Here is a 23,046-nt window from a genome sequence, read left to right on the forward strand (position 1 = left end):
TAATGCGTCTTTTCTATCTATCTTTCTCTCTCTTTTTTTCTCTCTCTCTCTTTCTCTTTCTCTCCATCTATCTCTTTCTTTTTCTATCGTATGTTAAATCATTATATAGTCGTTCCGATTCGTGGTTTATACGTATCGCGTTGACCCAGAACTATCGTCTTGCTTTTATATCGTCGTGAACCATCGTCACTTATGTTAGTTGTTGGAAAAAGAAAGATAAATAGACTAGCCAACCTTAATCCATAAGACTCTTCTTCCTTCCTTCATGTTTTTAGATAAGCTATTATCTGTCTTGCCTTGGCAAATGCGAATAATGATCGAAGGTCGATTTTTATCGGGCAATATTTTTTCATTATTTATGAAAGAAAAAGAGAGAAAGAGAGAGAGCGAGAGAGAGAGAGAGAGTTCAATCTTCTCGTTGTTTCTCGAATATTAAAATTAATGGCCGTCGTCCTCCTTGACATCTTCTTTTCGAAAACCAGCCTCTCTTTCTCCCTCTCTCTCTCTCTCTCTCCCTCTCTTTCTCACTTTCTCACTCTCTTTCTCTTTGCTGCAGGAACTGGTCTTCTCTCATAGTCTTGTAGAAAAATTTTCCCGCTCTCCCCCTCTCTTTCTCTTTCTCTTTCTCTTTTTCTCTTTCTCTCTTTTGACACACGTGCATCAATGCTTTGCATTACATCGTTGCAAGAGCAACATTGACGTCACGAGCTATGATGAACTGACAGGATGTCTGGACGGATTCTGTGAGAAAGTCTTCGAGATATCTCGAGGGATGTTTCCTCAGAGGGAAATAATATATATATATATTTTTTTTCTTAATTATTCTTAATCATTCGAATTGATCTCCCTGTTTTTTTTCTTTTTTTGTCTCTCTCTCTCTCTCTCTCTCTCTCTCTCTCTCTCTCTTATTTTTTTTCTTCGTAGCTAAATGAAGGCGAACAGAAACTGCTTTCGACAGGTTCATTTATTCATGATTCTTTTTCTGTTCTCTCTCTCTCTCTCTCTCTCTCTCTCTCTCTCTCTCTCTCTCTCTCTCAAAAGAAAAAGAAAAAGAAAAAGAAAAAGAAAAAGAAAAACAGCGTTGACAGCAGAATTCTGTTGGAAGATCGAGAAAGGGGAACAGCTGTAGCTAATGATTTCGAAAGGAGGAGTGAATGGAGAAAAAAAAGAAAAAAGGAAAAAGAAAAAGAAAAAAGAAAAAGAAAAGCTAAGGAGAAACAATTTGTATGAAGCTACGTATATGGTAGGCAAATCATGTGCTTCTTCTGACACCCTGGCTTTCATTATCCAAGGAGTAGTGTTACCACGTATATATAACCCTTGTGCAATAATTGCAAGAAAGCAAGGCAAGACGTCTGCAGCTGCTGCGTCACTACGAAGTCCTTCTTTTAGGCCCTCCCTCCTGTTATATACCCTTCCCTATATACCTTTATGCCTATATCTACCTACATGAGGAAGGAAGAAAATGCATTTAGTCGATTCTCGTCGATATGCGGGGTTCATAGGAACCCCTGTTTTTTGTTCACAGAGTGTACGCCATTCCATATAATTTGACGGAACCGTGACGAGTCCTTGTTCGAACGAAAAATCAACCACCTTTTTATGCGGTATAGCCTTGTAACTTTTAAAAAATAGGGGGATATATAGTATCGTACACGCCCACGGTGAACGAAAGCTTACTTTCTTACTTCCTCCTTCATCCCCTATCGTTGTTTCTCGCGATAAATCGTTTCTCTAACGGTCATGGTATTCAACAGCTTCCAACGTCAATTAAATATTTCCTAAACGGATTGCCCTAACCATCGCATCAAATTACACCCCTGCTGTCCCTTCCTCTTTACCCTGCAAAATGTTATCGAATGAAAGAAATGCAAGGAGACCCATGGAGAAAATTGGATTTCCATAAAGTTTATAATTGTAAATACGTACGTATGCATATATATATGTATGTAAGCATTTATATATATATATATATATATATATATATATATATATATATATATATGTATTTACATATATATTTATGTACAATACTTAGAAACTTGTTTCTGTTAGTATTATTCGTTCAATTTTATTTTATATAATTTATTTTTATCTTTAATGATTATTATTAATGATTAAGTATCCAGTTTTGTCCCGTTAAATAATAAAAGTCGAGTGGTAAGTAATCTACCTTACCACTTGGTGGTAAAAAGTTGGCATTGGTAAACCGGTGCGGGACAATTAATTTTTCAATGGAAAGAGTTATGAAGCACGTTCTTCTCCATATATATCGTATATCTATCTCTTCTTTTTTTTTCTTTCTCTTTCTCTTGAATGGGGTTGCTCCTTCGAGAATCAAGGGGCAAAATCGACGTAATGGCGATACCAACCCTTTGACCAGCTGTATGCCGGTACAATGCTAGTCAACGAAAAATCATGCGACAATGTTATCTCGATCTGTTTCGCTTTTGTAGGGTCGTGCCCGGATTGAATCGTCAACGAATCGAGTTTTAAAATCTCTCTCTCTCTCTCTCTCTCTCTCTCTCTCCCTCTCATTCTCTCTACTTCTTTTCTTCTATCACTGTCTCGTAGCGCCACTTTTTCATCATAAATATCTCAAAAGAATTTCTTTCAATCTGATTTCATTCGAATTCGATCGATACTATTGTCATGATCGAAGATACTTCGAGATCTATGTATTTACTTATGTATGTATATTCCAAACAAGTTACCACGCGAAAATGATTCATGTAATAACAATCCTAACACGTTCGGCCACACTTGGTCAGCAGAAGAATGGAATTCTTGACAAACGCTATTGTACACTAGGTACTCTTGACAAAGGCACTAGCATGCGTTTGGCTTTCTCGAAAAAGCAAACAAGCTCAACCCTTTCATAGTTCACCGTAGAGTTTTTAATCCCAGGGAAGAGAACCAATGAGGGACACTCCGTCCTATGGCGTTTTGGTCAGTAATTCGAAAAAGAAAACGAAGGGTAGCTGATGGCTATGGTAAACCGGTCTTTTTTAACTGTGCTGTTTCTTCCGCGAATTCTCTCTCTCTCTCTCTCTCTCTCTCTCTCTCATAACTTCAATTTGATTTCCATTAAACCGATGCACTGTTTACTTAATACAGCCTCTCTTTTTGCGCGAGGTGATACACGGAACTAGATTCAGAGAAGGAACAAGGAAAACAATAAAAAGGCAAACGGTGGATGATGGAAAGGGATAGGAAGACGAGTCGAAGGGAAAAGAATTTACTTCCCTATCTTCTCTCTCTCTCTCTCTTTCTCTCTCACTCTTCAACTTTTCCGATCTTCCTTCACATTCGGTATAACGAACCAGCGGAAAATTATAATCACCGACGAAATACACACAACATACCTTCGACTATAACTACTACTGCTACTGCTACTGCTACTGCTACTACTATTATTACCACTACTATTATGCAACAATATTACTAGCTAGGAAGCGTCAAAGTTCGCACCCTTTTCTCACGCGTTATACTAACCATGAAGAAGATTCGTTCTATGTCTGAAGGGACTCTGTGTAGGTAAGGGTTACGTTCCGACACTTCAACGTCGATATTTCTCTCTCTCTTTGTCTATCTCTCTCTTCCTCTCTGTCTCTGTCTCTCTTTCTCTTATCGATTTTTCTCTTTCAAAAGTAAATAACCATGATGCAACCCTTCTCCCTAAAACGCAAATCATTTTTAATATTTATGAAACATTAATGTGGATTCTTTCGTATCTTTCAAAAACCTATTGAAAATAATATACGTATGGTTTTATCTACGTCAAAATGTCTTCGTTGGATAGCCCGAAGAAATTCGACTCGTAGAACGTTAAATCCTTTTTGAATGAGTTGTTACCCACAGTCAAGTTTTAGGAACTCTGATTTATCGTATCTGAGCGATAATCGAAAAAAGGATCGTAACAGAAGGTCACCCTTTTATTCTTTTTTCTATCCCCTTTCCTAATTCTTTTTTCGTCGCACTCCTTCCAACTCCGTGGATAAGCATGATCTTAACAATGAAAAAAAAAAAAAAAAGAAAGGAGAGAAAAGAGAAGAAAAAATAAATTATAAAGAAAATGATTCAAGGAGAGTTTGTATCATTTCACGAAGGAAATTTAATTTCTCTCGTATTCGTTTCAATTCACCGTAGTGAAATTAATCATAGCTTGACGTTGATGAATTTTTACGATTAATCCTTTAAAGCCGGCACAATCATTTTCGTTTCTAATTGTGAAAATTAGTTCCTTGAGCTTTTACTTACAACTTCGACGCACAAATTTGTTTCCTTTGGTCTCGGATTAAGGATAATCTGTAAGGGTAAAAAAGAAGGTAGGACAGAAAAGTCAGTTAATGCTAACCCTTTTGCTCCAGCAACATCACACACTACTCCTTTATGTGTACCACTGGCAGCAGTAACAGCAGCAAGGAACATCAGGGCAGTAATGGCGTGCTGTTTGTATGGAAATTTACCGGTCGGAAAATGACCGCGTCGAAAGGCTTCTAGCTCCTCGTCGCCTGGTCGTGTTAGAGATTCTCTCGCCTTTCCTTTCTTCCTGGTAATTTGCACTGCAAATTATCACTAGGAAAGGTAGTCTCTAAGGAGAACAGAAGAGGGAGAGAAGTTGGACGGACCGTTAAAGGGACTAAGAGAGAGAGAGAGAGAGAGAGAGAGAGAGAGAGAGAGAGAGAGAGAGAGAGAGAGAGAGAGAGAGAGAGAGAGAGAGAGAGAGAGAGAGAGAGAGAGAGAGGAGAGAGGAGAGAGAGAGAGAGAGGAGAGAGAGAGAGAGAGGAGAGAGAGAGAGAGAGAGAGAGAGAGAGAGAGAGAGAGAGAGAGAGAGAGAGAGAGAGAGAGTGACAGACAGAGACAGACAGAGATAAATAATCAACAGTTTCTTATTTGACCGAAAAAAGAAAAACGATTTTTTTGTTTTTTGGGTTCATAGAAAAAAAACGGAAAAGAAGAAAAGAGAAGGAAAGAAAAAGATCGTTATCTCTACTAACCCCTGCATCCCTTTTTTCTTAATCTTAGAGGTTAAAAATATATCTAATATATATATCTTTTTTAATTTATTGATGTTAGATAACGGTGATATTGATATACACACCGTTGAAATTTTTAAATTCTCGTACGATGATCTAATGCATCATCACGAAGAGGAAACGAGAGATCCTTGAGAGAATAGATGCATATAATATAGACGTTAATTGTTCCTTTAGCTCAGCGAAACGAGCTTGGCCAAGGAAATAATAAGGTGCCGCTTCCTTAATTAAAGCCAACTTAACTGTTCTCCTCTTGCATAATCATCGTCTCTTTTTATTATTTTTCATTTAAGTTCAGACGATCTACCGACTTTCCATTTTGTTATTCTTTTTCTCCTTTGGACGCGGAACATCGTATATTGATATTTTTGTGATAATATTGCATGACGAATATCTTTTATCATCATTTTGTTGTTTGATAATATAGAAACGATAAAAGAATATCTCTTTGTGAACGTTCCTATGACTCCCACGATATAATAATTATGTCGGATAGTATATTATTATCATTATTTATGTTATCGTTATTATCGGTTGAAACAATTAGGATTGTTTTACCAAGCAAGAGAGTTTAACGGAAATAATGACTTCCTAGATAGTATTAGTGCAACCAAATGACGACGTTTCCTGTTTCAAAGAGGGTGGGGAAAGAAAAAAGGAAGAAAAAAAAAGAAAAGAAAAGAAAGGAGGAGGAGGGTAGGGGGAGAAAAGAAACCGTGAAATAAGAAGAAATCCGTATGCTTTAGAACTTCCTACGACTTTCTTAAATATAAGAGAAAAATTGCTATGACTCACCCCCGCATAGTCTTGTAATGTCTTCCGATGTCCTGTTGCGTAGTAACATAAACGAAAACCACCAAACGTTGGAAATGTTTTTATTTCTTTCATTCTATCGTATACCTTCGAAGAGATATACAATTGAAAGGTGACAAACGGCGGATGTCGTCTTTCTTTACGGTAGACAGATGCAAGAAGAGTTTTCAAGGTTTTTGCTCCTTTGAATTAGACGGAGATACGTATTAAAAAGTATTTAGAACGTTTCAATGCGTTTTATCAGTTTTTAATCAATTAAGTTTTTTGATTCGTATAAAAGATAATTCGGCAATGTCGAAAGAACGGGTGTTTCTTTTTGTTATCTTTCGAAATTTTTTTTCTTTCTTTAATTTCATTTGAATCTCTATAATGTTATGTAACTTTGAAATTATATATATATATATATATATATATATATATATTTTTAATTTTATTTCATTTTATATATTTCATTTAATATATTTCATTTTAACTCTTTTAATTAACCACTACAATTTATATTTAAAAAAAAAACTTTAAATATGAAATATCAATTAATATTTTGATGGTAAAATGAAATAAAATTAAAATATGTATATATATATATAACTATGATACTATTATTAAGTAATACAATAACTTTCACAATACATATATAATACATACAATTTAATGCATATATAATTTATTTATTGAGACACGACAAGAATGTGGACATATGTGTTATAATGGATGAAATTTATAAAAATACAAAATATTAATTCTAATTTATTTCATATAATCGTTACTTGAAAGAAACGAAGAAACATCGAATAACTGTCGTAAGTAAATATTTAACTATACATTAGTTCGATTTTAACGATCCTAACAATCAATACTCTTCGTGATTCGATTATTATTGTATATGAAGAAAACTTCGTACATTCTCAATCAACTCGGTGGCACTTTTTTTGGTTGCCTTCCTTTCGTTTTCTATTTTTCTCTTCGGAGGATTCAAAGGCAGTTTGCCAGCTGGTCCTTGGATGCAGGAACCGCCCCACACGTGAGTTCTCTACGGGACTTCTGTACTCCATTGTTTCGTCGGGGCATAATACGCTCTCGTTTTGTAAGCGCGCAACCGGGAAAAAAGCGACGAATCGAGTCGCGGTCGCACGATCGATCGACGCTCGAAAGAAAAACGTCCTCCTTCCAGTTCGAACTTGAGAGAGAAGAGAAAGAGAGAGAGAGAGAGAGAGAGAAAAGAGAGAGAAAGAGAAAGACTATATATGTACTTCTCTTTCGAGTGGACTCCAGAGAATTGCCTTTCGACGATTACCACCGATATGCTTTTTATCGAACCAATAATGGGGAAACCGATGGTGGTGATCGGTAAATTAACTTTCTTTTTTTTGTTCAAAGAGAATTTTCTGTTTTCTTTTTTCTTTTCTTTTCCCATATGGATGTATTAAAATATTCCCGATAATTCCAGTAGTGATTAGTAAGACGACTTTCTTCTTTCCTCGAAGAATATTTTTTAATTTTTTCTTCCCATATGCATAGTAATATATGTATCAAAATATTTTCGATATTTCTCGAGAATGAGTAATATTTTAAATCGACGAAAGAATATTATCGCCTATAACTAATTGCGTAGAAGATATCTGTTTTGCATGAACGATGAGTATTTTATTAAAAAATTTCTGATAAAAATCTTAATATGATCCGGATAAAGTCAATTGATTTTATAATAATATTGAAATCATTTTTGGTTGTATATATCATATTTATATATATATAAGAAATTAATATTATGCAAATAATCGTTTGAAATGAAATGTAAAAAAGAAAAAAAAGAAATGACTCAAAAAGAAAAGTTAATCGATTTAATAATAACGTTAAAATCATTTCTTGAACCTGCCATATGTGTGTAAATATTTCCGATGCAAACGAAAAGGAAAAAGAAAGATGGATTATCGTTTCCCTAACGATTTCTTGTAAAAACAAGAATCTATAAGAGCATGTAAACGCCTAGAAAGCAGAAACGATGGTGGAAGCCCAAGGATTTCTTATTGAAAGATTAATGATCCCCGACGAACGTACGACCTTCGCCAGGGAAGAGACATTAATTCCAGAAACGTGGAACGTCCGGAGAATAAAAAATTGCAATCTCGTTTCTTCGATAAATCCTTCGAATCCTTGGAAACGAAAAAGATGTATATATACATGTGTATACATATATATATATATATATATATATATATATATATATATATGTATTATATGTGTATATATCTACCTGCATTTATTTTCGAGTTTTATCGATTGAGATCAGATCGATCGGGACGAAATCTACACGTTCTTATCCTTGAATCCTGTCGTTTATCAAACAAGGGAAAAATATCCTTCGATTCTTCTTATCTCAACGGTTATCTGCAAGTGATCAGAAATCCGTTGTCCTTGATTGTAAGAGACGAAGAAAAGAGAAAAAAATGAAAAATATAAAAAAGAAACACAACATATTGGGGTGAGATTTGAACGTTTAATATCGATTGAATATTAGAAGAGAACGAACAATTTTTCAATAATATTCAACCCCTCGATCATCTATGGATCCTGATAATTTTTAGGGTAAACATAGTCCTCTTGTCCTATTGGCCTGTCTCTTTCTTCTATTGTTATCCTTCAAAGCTTTCAGGAAAAATTTATTGTGAATTCGAGATCGTCGATCATCGCTTTTGATCTTTTATTCTTTTTTCTTTTTTTTTTTTTGAGAGAGAAAGAGAGAGAGAAGAAAGAGGAGGGGATAAAAATCTCTTTTTGTCGACCGTTGAAGATCCTTCTTCCTTTTCTATTTCTTTCTCTTTCTCTGTCTCTCTCTTTCTCTCTCTCTCTCTCTCTCCTTTTCTTTTTCTCTTTATTTTCTTACCCTCAGAAAGTAGATGTTTCTTTGCCTTAACGCCGTGCATTTAGCTATTATCAAAATCGCAACAAATTTTTCTACAACAAAGATCCCTATTCGATTTTTTTTTAAACAAAGCTCTACGAGTCATCGTTGATCGATTTGTCAGAAACGTTTTAATAGAAAACGAAGAGAGAGAGAGAGAGAGAGAGAGAGGAACGTTATTCGATGTGACACGCTCTCACTTTCGAACGAATTTCTATAGATTTCCCCGTTTCAACGTTTTATATATAATATACAATAATGTCACTATTTTGATCTTCTTTCGTGAAAGCTAATTTGATCTTTCTGGCAAGTCATCGAATGTTCATCAATCGAGAGTCAATTTCATTTTTATATGTACACGTACTTGGACATACGTATTCTTATTACGTAGAAGTAATAAGAACACTCTTAGGAGAGAGAGAAAGAGAGAGAGAGAGAGAGAGAGAGAGAGATCTCATTCATATCGAAAAGTTTTCATCGAGCAATTAGATTTTCCCACGGAAAACTCGATGTTTATCCGTTCGCAAGTTCTCACTTCGAGATGAGAGATTTCGTTTCGTTCAATTAAGCGCTCGAGTATTCGAGAAACGCTTGAGGAAACACGTGTAACGAGAGAGTATCTACATGAATGCTTTCTCTGTTCCTCTCCCTACTCTCTCTCTTTCTCTCTCTCTCTCTCTCTCTCTCCCTCTCTCTTTTTTTCTCTCTATCTATCTATGTATCTATCTATCTATCTCACCGTTCATCTTCTCGCCTTTCTTCGAACTTCCATCTCTCATAGCCACCGGCAATTCTAGTCAAATGGATAAGAGGAGACTTTCTTGATAATATTCACGGTGAACGGTGAATAAGAATATAAATAATCGTATCTTTGAAATAAGGGGAAAGAAAAAAATAAGAAAAAGAAAAAAGAATGAAAAAGAAAAAAGGAAGGAAAAGAAAAGAGAAGAAAAGAATCATTTTTTTCATAAGACTTCCTCGAGGAAACGGTTCTCTCTCTCTCTATCTTTGTCTCTTTCTCTTTGCAAGGTGTCTCACGCAGAATACACAAAAAGTCATATGCGTAGAGTAACGGGCTCACGTGTGATGGCAAGCTTTGGCTCTGATAGAACACGTCTGCACAATGCTTGTCGTTTATTCGTACGAGGGGTGCCAAAGTATGTGAGTCAGAAAGAGAAAAAGAGAGAGAGAGAGAGAGAGAGAGAGAGGTAGAGAGAGAGAGAGAGAGAGAGGGACTGTAGAAGGATCCAAAGCGAGATAATAATAAATGACTTGCTCGAAGACGAATGCTCGATTTACATGAGAAGATTGATGACCACGAGAAAAAGGGGGATGCCTGTAGTTTATCTGTCTTTCTCTTTCTCTCTCTCTCTCTCCCTCTCTCTCTCTCTCTCTCTCTCTTTCTCTTTCTCTCTATCATCGTCGGCTGGATTATTCCTTAACCCTTCTCCCCCTCCTTTTTTTGCATATCTTACTTTTATGAATTCACATTATTTGGTATGACTTTGTAACTTTGTGTGCGTGAGCGTGCATGTGTGTTTTTTCTTCTTCTCTCTCTCTCTCTCTCTCTCTCTCTTTTTTTCTTTTACCTGTTAATGATTCATGGAGAAATAATTTTAACGTGTCATTTAGCACGATCTACCGCAATCGAACAAATCGTATTGAATTTTAATTGACTTCGGTTGGACGAAACAGTGATAGAGAAAAAAAAAACATAGAAAAAAGAGAAAAAAGAAAAAGAACTCTACCTTTATCAAATTTTTTTCCATTAATTTCGACAATACAGATGGTGACTCTACTGACCCACTTTAATTCCAAAGCAAGAGCATATCTACCAGGTGTCTACGAGTGCCTTTGACCTTTTCCAAACGATCGATCCCATGGAAAAAGACCTTTTACCTTTACCTTTTCATTTTTCTTTCTCTTTTTTTTTTTTATTCCTCTTTTTTTTATTTCCATTCCCTTCCATCACAAAGGAATATTAAAAGAGAGAGAGAGAGAGAGAGAGAGAGAGAGAGAGAGAGAGAGAGAGAGAGAGAGAGAGAGAAAGAAATACTTTTCTCACTAATCTCGATCGTCAAGAAATTTGCCGATTGACTGGACGAAATCGCTGGCCATTTAAAGGGCAGAAGGGAACATTTAAATTCTACGTTTGCGAGGAGGGGTCGTTTATGGCTCGTAAAACGGGAGAAACGAAATCGAGGAGAAAATGATTCTATCGCGTTACGTTTGAAAGATATGTATTCTTTAACGTTCACGTCGAACGAGGTCAACAACGTCGATAACGAGTTTCGTGCGAGTCTTGCAACATTGTGCCGTTTCAACGGGGTAAAACGATACAAAAACGCTCCCTCGTGTACTACGTCTGTCTAACGGTTTTCAAGCAAGTGTAATTATCACTAACGAACGGTTTGTTTCGGCTGATGAGATAATGAAAGATCCAACAAGTTTTACAATGTCGATAGAATTCTCACAGTTTTAGCGAAATTACATTTTTTCTTATAATTTAACATTTAAATTTGTATTCAAAATGATTATTATTTCAACTCTTTTGTAATTTTATACAGGATATAACTTTCACGTTATGATACACATATACCTTATTTCATCTTTTTTTTTTTGTTTTTTTAATGAAAATTGAAATGAAATTAATTGTACTATCTAAATATCAATGTTTGTTAAATTTAAGTTATTATAGTATTATAATTTACATTATAAGTTTCATATTATTCTTTTTTTTTTTTAATCATGAATTATATTCTTAAATAATAAACAAAGATTAATGTTTGACGAAATTAAAATCATACTTATTGTTAGTATAGTATCTAGCCGTACTAGTTATAAATTTATTATTATACAATTTTTTTTTCCTTTTAAACATTAACAGAAATGGCATTATGGAAATTAGATAGTGTGTGTAGTCATGCCAGTTAGAAATTCAATATTATATAATTTTTTTTTTTATAAACACGAACACAAATTGTATTATGAAAGTATAACGTAATCATGCTAGTTATAAATATAATATTACATAATTTCTTTCTTTTCTTTTTTTCTTTTTTTTTTCCAAAGATGAATAAAAATTGCATTATGAAAATACTAGTGCTGGTCACGCTAATTACAAATTTAATATTATATAATTTTATCTTTTAAGCCAAATTTTTTTTATTTTTTTATCTTTTCTTTTTTTTTCGATTGCATTATGGACATGTGTCAATCGTCATGTTGAAAAAATAATATCGAACTTTATTTATTTTCTTTTTATTAAAATGTTACAATAAATACGTTTATTTTTTCGTGGCAAAACATATTTAATCGTTCCGTTTAAAAGATTTCGAAGAAATACACTTGTATCTCATTCCTCATCTTCCGGTGTTTTCCAGTAGCTCCGGGGAACGCTTCCGGTCTCGCGACAAGTCTCCTTGGTCCAGCGCGTTCACGCACGCGCCTTTGTCACTTTCACATCGCGTTTCACCGTCGTCAAACATGTCTTTTTCTTTTTTTTTTCTTTTCTTTTCTTTCTTTTTTTCCCCCGTGGCTTCCTTCCGCGTATATCAACTCTTAAACGCGATCGATCAATGCGATAAAATCATTATTGTCCGGGAACTTGCGGAAAATTAATCCTATGGGTAATAATCTTAAAGGCGACAGTAATAAAAAAAAAAAAGAAAAAAAAAAGAATTAGAAGAAGAAGAATAAGAAAAAGAGAACAAATAAACAAAAAAAAAAGATCTGAAAGTTCATCGAGAAGCTTCAGTACATTTCGTCGTTCGTGGTACATACATACGTAAGACGTCACTTTCTATAACACACTCGTCGAGCATAATCATGAATAATTAAAAAGCTTTCGAGCGAGGATATCTATATACATACATACTTACATACTGCGAACAAACTCGATCTTGGCTCGACAAACGATATCTGTAGGAAGTATGCATGCGCACGTGCTCGCGCTCGCGCGGACACGTTTATATATACATACCTGGCACGTTTTGCGATTGAAACTCTTTTTTGTCCGTTTTTTTTTTTTTTTTTTTAATATATATATACTTTTTTCTCTATCATCTTCAACCGTGACATTCAAACATCCTGATCCTTAAAACTTGCGAAGGATTTCGTGAGAGGAAGAAAGAAAAAAGGAAGGAAGGAAGGAAGATAGGTATAGAAAAAAAAAAGAAAAAAAAAGGGAAAAAAAGAAAGAAAAAAAGGAAGAAAGAAAAAAAAGGGTCTAACCCAATAGCAGGAACAGCAATAGCAATAGCAATAGCACGTAACGTGTTGCTGGCAGGCTGCGTGGAAAATCGAAGATATTCACGAGGATCGAGGGTGTTCATCCTGATGAGCTCTCGTGAATAAATAATTCATGATTCTTTCCAGGATAGATATCCTCCTTCCTTAGTTAGAGAATGACAAAGAGAGAGAGAGAGAGGGAGAGAGAGAGAGAGAGAGAGAGAGAAATAGAGACAGGGAAGAAGAGAAGCATGCGCATACGCACGTAGCCAGAAACGTAGAGAGAACGAACGTTCGGGGCGGGGTCCTGTTTGGTCAGGATGACGCGAGAGGACTGACAGGAGGCAGAGGAGCGTGAAGGAGCGAGGTGAAAAATGGACGACTGTTAAACGGGATTTTAGCGTGTGTTGACCGAGGCAACGGTACGTGATGTAAAGGAATACCTTCGAGAGAGAAAGACAACGAAGAACGAGCGAGTTTTTATCTCTTTTTTTCTCTCTCTCTCTCTCTCTTTTTTTCTCCCTCTCGCTCTTGTCTATCTTGTAGTTCGACCTTCCTGAATCGATAACGCGCATAACCTTCAACCGGCTATCTTTTTTCATAGAAATCTATCGACTGTTTAGGAAACGAACGTCATTTTGTTCATTGCTAAATGATTATTTATCCTTTTCCTCTATGATAATTCAAACATGTGAGTATATTTTTTTTTTCGTCGAATTGCAAAAACTTCTTTCTTCTCTATCTTTTTTATCTAGATTATTTTCGAGATCTTATAGAAATTTCCATTCGGGAAAGATCACAGAAAAAAAGTAACAAAAAGAAGAGGAAAGATTTGTAAGTAGGTAGGTATTACTATACGTCCAAAAAGAAAAAAAAAAAAAAAAAAAAAAAGAAAAAAAGAAAGAAAAAATCGAGCGTCACCCGTTAGATGTGCAACGTACTTACGGTCTTTATCAACGGGATCTGAGGAAATAAACGGTTTCCTGAGTGAAACGTGCTGCCGCTTCTGGTGCTGTTTTTGCTCGGTGTGGGCCAACCATAAGGGAGAGATAATAAAAACCGTCGTGAGGGAAACTGTTAAAGCTGCGTTCACATTGTAAATATGTATGCATATTGATATTCTCTCGTTTCTCAGATCGAATAAACTATTCATTATTAAATCATTTGCTTTCTTTCGATGAGATTAAAAAAAAAAAAGGAAAGAAAAAATAAGAAAAGAAAAAAATAATTAAAAAAAAAAAAAAGAAAAAGAAAAAGCAAAAAGCAATAAACCTTCGTAGAACGATCGTAAAGAAGATTTGAATCTTTTCGGGTTACCTTTTTCCTTTGACAATCTTTTATCTACGTAATTTGCTTTAATCGCGTTATCTTATCGCAACAACTTTACGAAGTACATAACCGATGATAACGACGCAATCCAGTACGCACGCTTGTCGAGATAAAACGCGGTAATTACGGAAGGACGAGGACGTTAAATAGTCTCGCAAGAGATCACCATTGAAAATTCGTTTCCAAAGACTTTTACGAAAATGTATCTAATGGCGTCGACTAATAGCCATCGATTGTGTTCGAGCATCGGGCTCGGATAATTTTCCCATAGGAAGAAGGGTCTGATTGTGGGAGACAAGACTTAGTGAAAAGAGTTTCCGTGATGCGACAAGTCATTGTTCTTCGCTCGCATTGTTTTCTTCGATATATGTGCGTATGGGAATTTTATTTTCAATTTCCAACGACTTTATTTTTTTCCCCCTTTTTTCATTTTTTCTTCTTTCCCTTTTTTAAAATTTTTTTTTCTTTCTCTTTTTTTTTTTTTTTTTTTTTTTTTTTATACTTTCCTCTCAAATCTAAGAAACAATTAATTTTCGATGGCTCCCATGAGATTAAGAAAATACTAAAAAAAAATAATGTCACGAATACAAGAAGAAGAAAAAGAGAAAAACAAAGGAAAAAAAAGAGAATCAATAAATAAATAAATCGTTTGAATTTTCAGACGTTCTTCTCTTTTTTTTTTTTTCTTTCGCGATTAAACAAATATTTAACGAAAATATCAATTTGAATTTTGATGCTTAGAAAAGAAACGTGCTTCCGGTTTGGTATGCTTCATAAACACGCCCCGATATGCCCGACGAATATGCGACTGCATGCGTTTAGGTGCCTCAACTTACTCTCTCTTTCTTTATCTTTCTCTCTTTTTTCTTTCTTTCTCTCTTTCTCTTTCTCTCTCTCCCTCTCTGTCTCTCTTTAAGCGGAACTTTTTAAAAACAGCAGGATATGCGGGCCTCCCAACGACACTCGGTTTATTTATGGTGCGTCCACACGTACAACACGTAGAACTTGGCCTCCACCGACGGTTTTTCGTCCTTTCGGATGATTTAATGGATCATGAGAGCCAGCCTACGAAAACTCTTACCTATTCCTTTTGACTTTAAATCTTGCATCTTTCGCCGTCAAAGATCGAAGGGGAAGAGCCATCCACCCGTAGACACTTTTCTTTTCGAAATAAATTTCACGTGAACGAAATTGTTCGACTGGAAAACGTTAGAAAAAAATGTAGATAAAAGGGGAAGTTTCTAATAAACTAGAAAATTATTTGAAACGTTTATAACAATTTTCTCATTTTCAATAAAAGAGACTATATTTGATATAAAAATTAATATTAAATTATTAATATAAAAATATAAGTGAAAAAAAATATGTGTGTGTGTGTATGTGATAGTATGGTCGTCTCAGGTCATGTAAAATAAAGGCTACCACACATTAATTTAATTTATATTTATATAAATTATTTGTCTAATATTAATTTACAATATATTTATATAATATAAATATTAACTTATATTTATATAAATTAATATCGTGCTTAATTTGTACATATTTCCTATTTGTACACAATATAAATTTATATTTTTATAAAATAAATTTAATTTAATATTCGGTAAGGTTGGTATATAATTTTTATTTCTATATTTGTGACTATAATCGAGTTTAGACGATATTATATCTTGTCATTTGCATCAACAGTTGAAGCGAGAATGTGTGTATGCGTGTGTGCATAATCGATTTTTAATTTTTTCAGAAATTTGTAACATCTCAGGCCTCTTGATGATTAAATCCACTAGAGAATATAATAGTATATATATATATATATTTTTTTTTTCCTTTTGGTTATCGTAAAAAAAAAATAAATAGAAACGTATGAGTTAATTATTATTCGAATTACGTTCGATATAATACAATCGAGTCACGTAATAGTTGTAATTGATGCCGTGATACTCGTAGAAGTAACATTAACTCGAAGCATGATTCACGTTCATCATCCTCCACCCATTCACGGAAAGAGATTTTCACGTTAGGATTAACGCTTATTCTTATGAAAGAAAAAAATGACCTTGAACCTAATGAGTCAGACCAATAAAAAACGTTGATTGGTGATTTACTAGCTGATAATCATTAAAGGACGTGAAATGGTTTGTTAATGGATATTTAACATTGGATTCGTCGAATTTTTGACTCATTTCGAAGAAAGACAATTCGTTATTAAAATTAATTTCTCGAAAGAAAGAAAGGAAAAAAATATTACAAGAATTATCATATAAATATAATATTTCATCTCCAATATTTATCTTCGAGCAAACAATTTATTCATCTTCACGTATTATATCATTATTATTATTATTATTAATTATTATTATTAATATTTGTTATGTTATTATATTAATATATTATTATTAATATTCTACATTAATTATATTTATCTATTATTATTAATATACGATATTAATTATATTTAATTATTATTAATAATATTCTATTGTAATTATAATTAATCATTATTATTAATATTAGATTATTTATATTAATATTCGATATAATATGTTTTTACATAATTAACACATATCAAGAATGCAAATTCAAAGTAAATCACAGTTCGAGAAATCAAGAACACTCCTAGGTTTTATTTATCACTCGATTCTCTCTGGTACGGCCTTTATGACTTTCTTATGACTATTAGAAATGGTGTCGGATGTATTTAACGCTCGCCACAAAGACATACAGAGGGAAAGAGAGTGAGAGAGAGAGAGAGAGAGAGAGAGAGAGAGAGAGGCCATCGGTGGTTAATAACTAGATCGCAAGAGCTTTTAGAATCTACCATGGTGGCCGTCACACCCGCGGATTTCGCAAGTTGCATTCTCGGTTACTTTAAAACAAAAAGAAACGAAAAAAAAGAAAAAAAAAAGACATAGAAAGAAAGAAAGATTAAGTACTTACTACTATTACTATTATTACTACACGCATACATACACAGAAAAAGAGGGAGACACACGTTCGTACACACGAACACACACGTGCACACATGAACATGCATATACACTTAGTTATTTCCGCGAAACGAATCCGGAAATTAAAACGACGTCGTTCCACATAGCACGAATATAATTATTATCAGAGAACCAATACTATTAGCTAGTTGTGCATGCTACTAATAACGTCGAGAACTACAATCTTAAATATATATGAATCGCCATCTATAATTACCTTTCACACTACTTTTCGATGATGAATACTCTTTGTTTTATGAGTTCTGACTTATCTCGTAAACTTTCTTGATCCTATTTATTTATTTATTTATTTATTTGTTGATTGAGAAAAATTGGAAGAAAAAAAGAAAAAAGTATATAATATATATTATCAGTCCTTTTTGTTCGTTTCTATAATTAAGGAAAAAAAAGAAGTAGAAGAAAAAGAAAAAGAAAAAAAAAGACAAAAAGAAAAATAAAAAACTAAAAGTAAAAAAGAGAACACTCGTATATTAAGAGGTTATACTCTCGATAGATAACGACAAAAATTCATAGTTTCGTCGTAATCGACGCTTTGAAAGATAACTATAATAAGTGCAAAAAGAAAAGAAAAGAGAAAAAAATAAGAGAGGAGGAAAGAGAAGCTTCCTTGACCGCACTGATAACGCCGTCGTGTGATTGCTAATACAACTGTTAAGCTTGTCAGACGTCGTTCAGACATGGATAACTTCTAGTAATAGTACTCGTTTAGGTACTTGATATCCCGTTAAAAATATTATAGATTGCCGTTCTAATAATACTTGATTGTCTAATCGAAAATATTAAATTCATTATTGATATGATATATGAGATTTTTCTTAATCGAAATGAATATTTTATTCTTTAAATGAATACAAAAAGTAAAGTTAAAAAAGATCATATGTTTTAAATATATTAATCGTTCGAAAAAATGATCGATTTCTTAGAGAATAATGTCATCAGAGATCAAAACGGTACATTCTATTTATCGTTCAATCGATAAAAATCAAAAGTTTCCAACGTAAGATATAAAAAAAATCTTAAATTGTGAAATATAATTTGTAATGTTATTTATAAATTTTGTTGAATATATTAAAATCCATTGTTAAAATTAAAACATAAAGTATTTAATGGGAAAATTGATGAATTTTTTCAAACATTTTCCATAGGCGAAACATTCATTTCTTTAATTTGATTTTTATAAGTTGAATTTATAATATTGTGCTACCTTTCAAATTGGTGAGTAATTTTAATGAAATAATAAGAAATTTTCTTAGGTTTTTATATAAGAATTTAATTGACTTTTGAAAAGATTACCAAAAAATATTTCCATGATTTTTCATATACTATACTCCGTTCAACGAGTCGAGTCAGTAGAAATAAACAAACACGCATGATCGAGACAAGAGCGTATTTACAACTTTCAGACCTCTCTTACTTCAACAATCCGTCATTCATTTTATAAACCAAGAGAAATTGAAACTAACAAATAATGATTCATTTTCGCTCCTAAATTTTACAATTGACTATCGTTTAACAACCAATAGCTGATGTCCATCGCATCTGTCATGTTTATTATGTTTATATGTCAATTTTTTGTTTATTTCTACCGACTCGTTTCATTGAACGGAGTCTAGTTCTAAATCATGTTAAACTTTGCGTTAATGTCAAATTTATTTTCCCAAAATTGTGCCAAAATAAAAAAGATATACAATGAAAATAGCAAAATCGCTATTCATTATTGACAGATTTACTCCGTAATCCTGTAACGGGCCTAATTATGATCGCCGCGCACATTGGGCCTTATCGATGATTTTAGTAACATTTTGACAAAAAAAAATACTTTCACATATCGATATCTAATAAATCTGTATCGTTTCTTAAATGTCTATGGATCTCGAAAAAAACGAAAGATAAAAGAAAATTAATAAGATTGAACAGAAATCTCGTAGTTGTAACAATCAAAGAAGATTATATAACAAAGACACAAAAGATTATTTGATAATAGAGAAATCACAATATGAAGAATCATCAGACATAAATGCAGATGCATATTCTGAATCTGATTTAAATTTAATACGATCAGTAAATGTTAAATTCGTACGTGTTTTGCGAACTATGTAATGTGTATTTAATTATAAATAAAAAAAGAAAAGTAAAGAAAAAGAACTTTGTATAAATATGAAGTAATTATAATTTGTTTTTCCCATACAGTCATTATACGTTAAACACCTTGCGTCAGATTGACCAGTGTCATAGGTCGTAGGAACAGGAACAGAAGAGAATTCATATGACCTCGTCACCTATGTGCGTACGTGACTTCAAGAATGCAGGTGAAGGACCTTTTAGATATTCTCTTATGCATTTTCCGTCCGGTATGTTTCTTATCGTCGAGAAAAATTTCAAAAATCTCAACGTTCACATTTACACCCTTTTCGATAAGTATCATCCGTTTTATCCCACGTTAAGTAAAGATTCTTGATAAATTCAAATCTGTCTAAAGGCGATCGTTTGTGCAAAAATCAAAATTTTAACATATTCACCGAATTATATAAAATTAACAAAAACAAAAAAATTTTCTAATGAAAACGAAATTAATTAAAATTTTTAAACAATGATGATATATATTTTTTTCACGATAAGACATTTCTAATCACTTTTAATAAATTCCATCTCGAGAGTAAAACCAATTACTCATCTAGGATCGATTGGAGTTAAATCACACGAGGAATATATATCATAGGTTCGAACTAGTAGCGATAATCGAAGAAACTGAAAAGCGATCTATGGTGCACGGAAAAGTGAGACGTCGAAGTAGGTCTCGGTTTAATCTCGTCCGATCAGTTCAATACCGTCGCGTAACTCGTCTCGCTTGTTAGATGAGATATATCCTATCTCTTTCTCTTTCTTTCTCTCTCTCTCTCTCTCTCTCTCTCTCTCTTTCTCTCTTGATGATTGGACTTTTATCTTCGATCTTACATTTATCAAAATGTCTACTGCAGTTTCGATTTCTTTCATCTCGATAAACTAGACAAACATTTATCGAAGAAAAATAAAGAGGACTGAAATGTAGGAGATCGATTCGTGTGTTTATTCACTCTTTTCATTACAAAGAAAGAAAGAAAGAAAGAAAGAAAGAAAGAAAGAAAGAGAGAGAGAGAGAAAGAGATGGAGATGAAGAAAATAAAATATCGAAAATATAGATGCTTTCTTACGAAGAGAGGCGAGGCCCTAATCTAACTGGTTCTCTTCTCTTCTGGTATAATTTAACCGGAATGGCGTATCTCAGCGGGAGAGATTAGATCGGTTACTTTATCAAACGAGGAAATTGTCGAGGCTTAAGGACTCCTCCTCTCTTCGCATGGTACACCATAAAGAGAAAAGAGAAAAGAGAAAAGAACAACGATCTTGTCCGTCTACATAAACGAAGAAGAGTCGAAACGCCGTTCTATTTTTACCTTAAGAAAGACACGAAAATAGGAATCGAGTAAAGAGAAAGAGAATTTTAGTGGCCATTATCGAAGATGTTCCTTTAACAGACCCCTAAGACAAATTTATATGAATACATATCTAAATATATACATGCATGTTTATATATATATATATATATATATATATATATATATCAGTACATACACATTTTGTATAAATTTAAATAAAAATGTATATATACATACAAAAAAAAATAATATGTATTCAAGCTTCTGTTCATACTTCCATATATGCATAAATACATATATGTGTATATATATACACACATATATGTATCACAAATATATGTGTCATATACGTATATATATATATATATATATATATATATATATATATATATATATATATACGTCGAAATGAACGAAAGGGAAATAATATTATTATAACAACATGTATCTCATTCGCTTCGTTGCCTTTTGTACGTTCACTCCCACGCCTTTTGATAGAATGACGTCAATCTCTCGATTCGTTGACCTTATACATATATATGTCCTCTCTTTCTTTCTCTCTCATCATCATCTTCTCGCTTGTTCGATGAAGCAAAAGAGAGAGAGAGAGAAAGAGAGAGAGAGAGAGAGAGAGAGAGAGAGATGAACGAAGAAAACTCGTGCATCGGAGTGAATCAGCGTCCGTTCTGCAACTCTCGCTTGTTTCCGCTCGTAACAAATCATATGAACGGTTCGTTTAAAATATCCTTCCGTACTGGACCACGATGGAGAAGAGAAAGGAAGGAGATACGATAGTATAGAACTTACTTTATAGAGGATCGTTTTAATTAGAATTATGTATATATATATATTTATAAGTACTTGTTGTGATACCATTACGAATTAATTAGATATCCTCTATTGAAATGAGGCTGGGATTCATTCGAACTTACTACATAGAGGATGTTTCCTTTTAATTAGAATTATGTATCTTTATAAATACTTGTTGTGATATTATTAAGAATTAATTAGATATCCTCTATTAAAATCAAGATGGTTTCATTCGAGATAATAATGTTAATTTGATTTCCCTCCGAAATAGCTCTCTCTCTCTCTCTCTGTCTCACTCTCTCATTCATTTCTAACCAACAAGGACAGATATAAATTCGTAAGGATTTAATGTTAATCTCCTTAGCTTGTATCCGATCGAATCTCATTAGTCCCTTAATTTTGTGTTACAGGGGAGCTCTACGTCGAAAACCTGGCCGAGAGAAGGACCGTCTTAATCAGGATGGGATGGTTGTGGGTCGAGGGTACTTCAATGAAGTTACCCCTAAGGGCATTGAACCTTCGTCAAGCGGCACCCAGTCTTTGTCAGCCTCATGCCCTAGCCCTTGGATTTACTCTGAGCAACTCTCAGGGGCATTCGCTTGCTACGTTTTGGGTAAAAAGAAGAAAAAAACATACATACACACATACACAAGCACTCAGACACGCTCTCACATACGCGCGCCCCTGAAACACGAAAAGAACAATAAATTCTTTCAAGTAAAGTTTCTGAAGTTGGCTCGAACTTTGAAATTGAAAATGGTCTTGTAAGATTGAGATGGAGAGAGACACAGAGAGAAAGAAAGAGAGAGAGAGAGAGAGAGAGAGAGAGAGAGAGAGAGGAGAGAGAGAGAATGAAAGGGGAAAGATAGAAAGGGAAGGAGATAATTCAATGCAGAGCGCGATGTAAACGGCCTTTATCTCCGGCACGATCCGTTTCCTCGACTGTAAACACTTTCTCGTGGCCGACGGACTCTAGGTTCCCGTTTCACTAAACGCTGCAACTTCTAATTATGGGCTGGCAACGTCGCCCATTCGATTTCTAACTCATTATACAACTTACCTTGTGAAAAGCCTTGTTCTATCTACAAAACGTTTAGTTCTATCTACAAAGTTTAATACCGCTTCCAAATTTCTGATTTGTCCAACTTGACTTTCTCTTCTTCCCATGTTTTGCATAGCAGACATCTCTATCTTGTTTCGCAGATTTCGAACTTTCGATCGATCGACCAAATTTCTCTCTCTCTCTCTCTCTCTCTCTCTCTCTCTCTCTCTCTCTCTTTCTCTTTTTCTCTTTCTGTCTCTCTGTCTGTCTGTCTGTCTGAAAGATATATATATATATATATATATATATATATATATATATATATATCTTTCTTTTTCTCTTTAAAGACTTTGTAGATAATGAAAAAGAGTTTTTTACAGTTCCTTACATATCAAAGAAATTCTTTTTTAACATCACAATCAAATCGATAATTGACGTAGAGAAGATTTAAAAA

The 23,046-nt window shown here is 33.7% G+C and overlaps 1 protein-coding gene across 1 annotated transcript in view; it reads left to right on the forward strand.

Moving 5' to 3' along the window:
- LOC124422042 (uncharacterized protein DDB_G0287625-like) overlaps positions 1-23,046 on the forward strand; it is a 44,824-nt gene that overhangs the window by 15,120 nt on the left and 6,658 nt on the right. Inside the window, exon 2 of the mRNA XM_046957928.1 lies at positions 21,961-22,163. Coding sequence (XP_046813884.1) covers positions 21,961-22,163 — 203 coding nt within the window. The remainder of the gene's footprint in view (positions 1-21,960; positions 22,164-23,046) is intronic.

The sequence above is a fragment of the Vespa crabro genome, chromosome 2 (genome assembly GCF_910589235.1).
Source record: "Vespa crabro chromosome 2, iyVesCrab1.2, whole genome shotgun sequence".
In the NCBI taxonomy this organism is placed as follows: domain Eukaryota; kingdom Metazoa; phylum Arthropoda; class Insecta; order Hymenoptera; family Vespidae; genus Vespa; species Vespa crabro.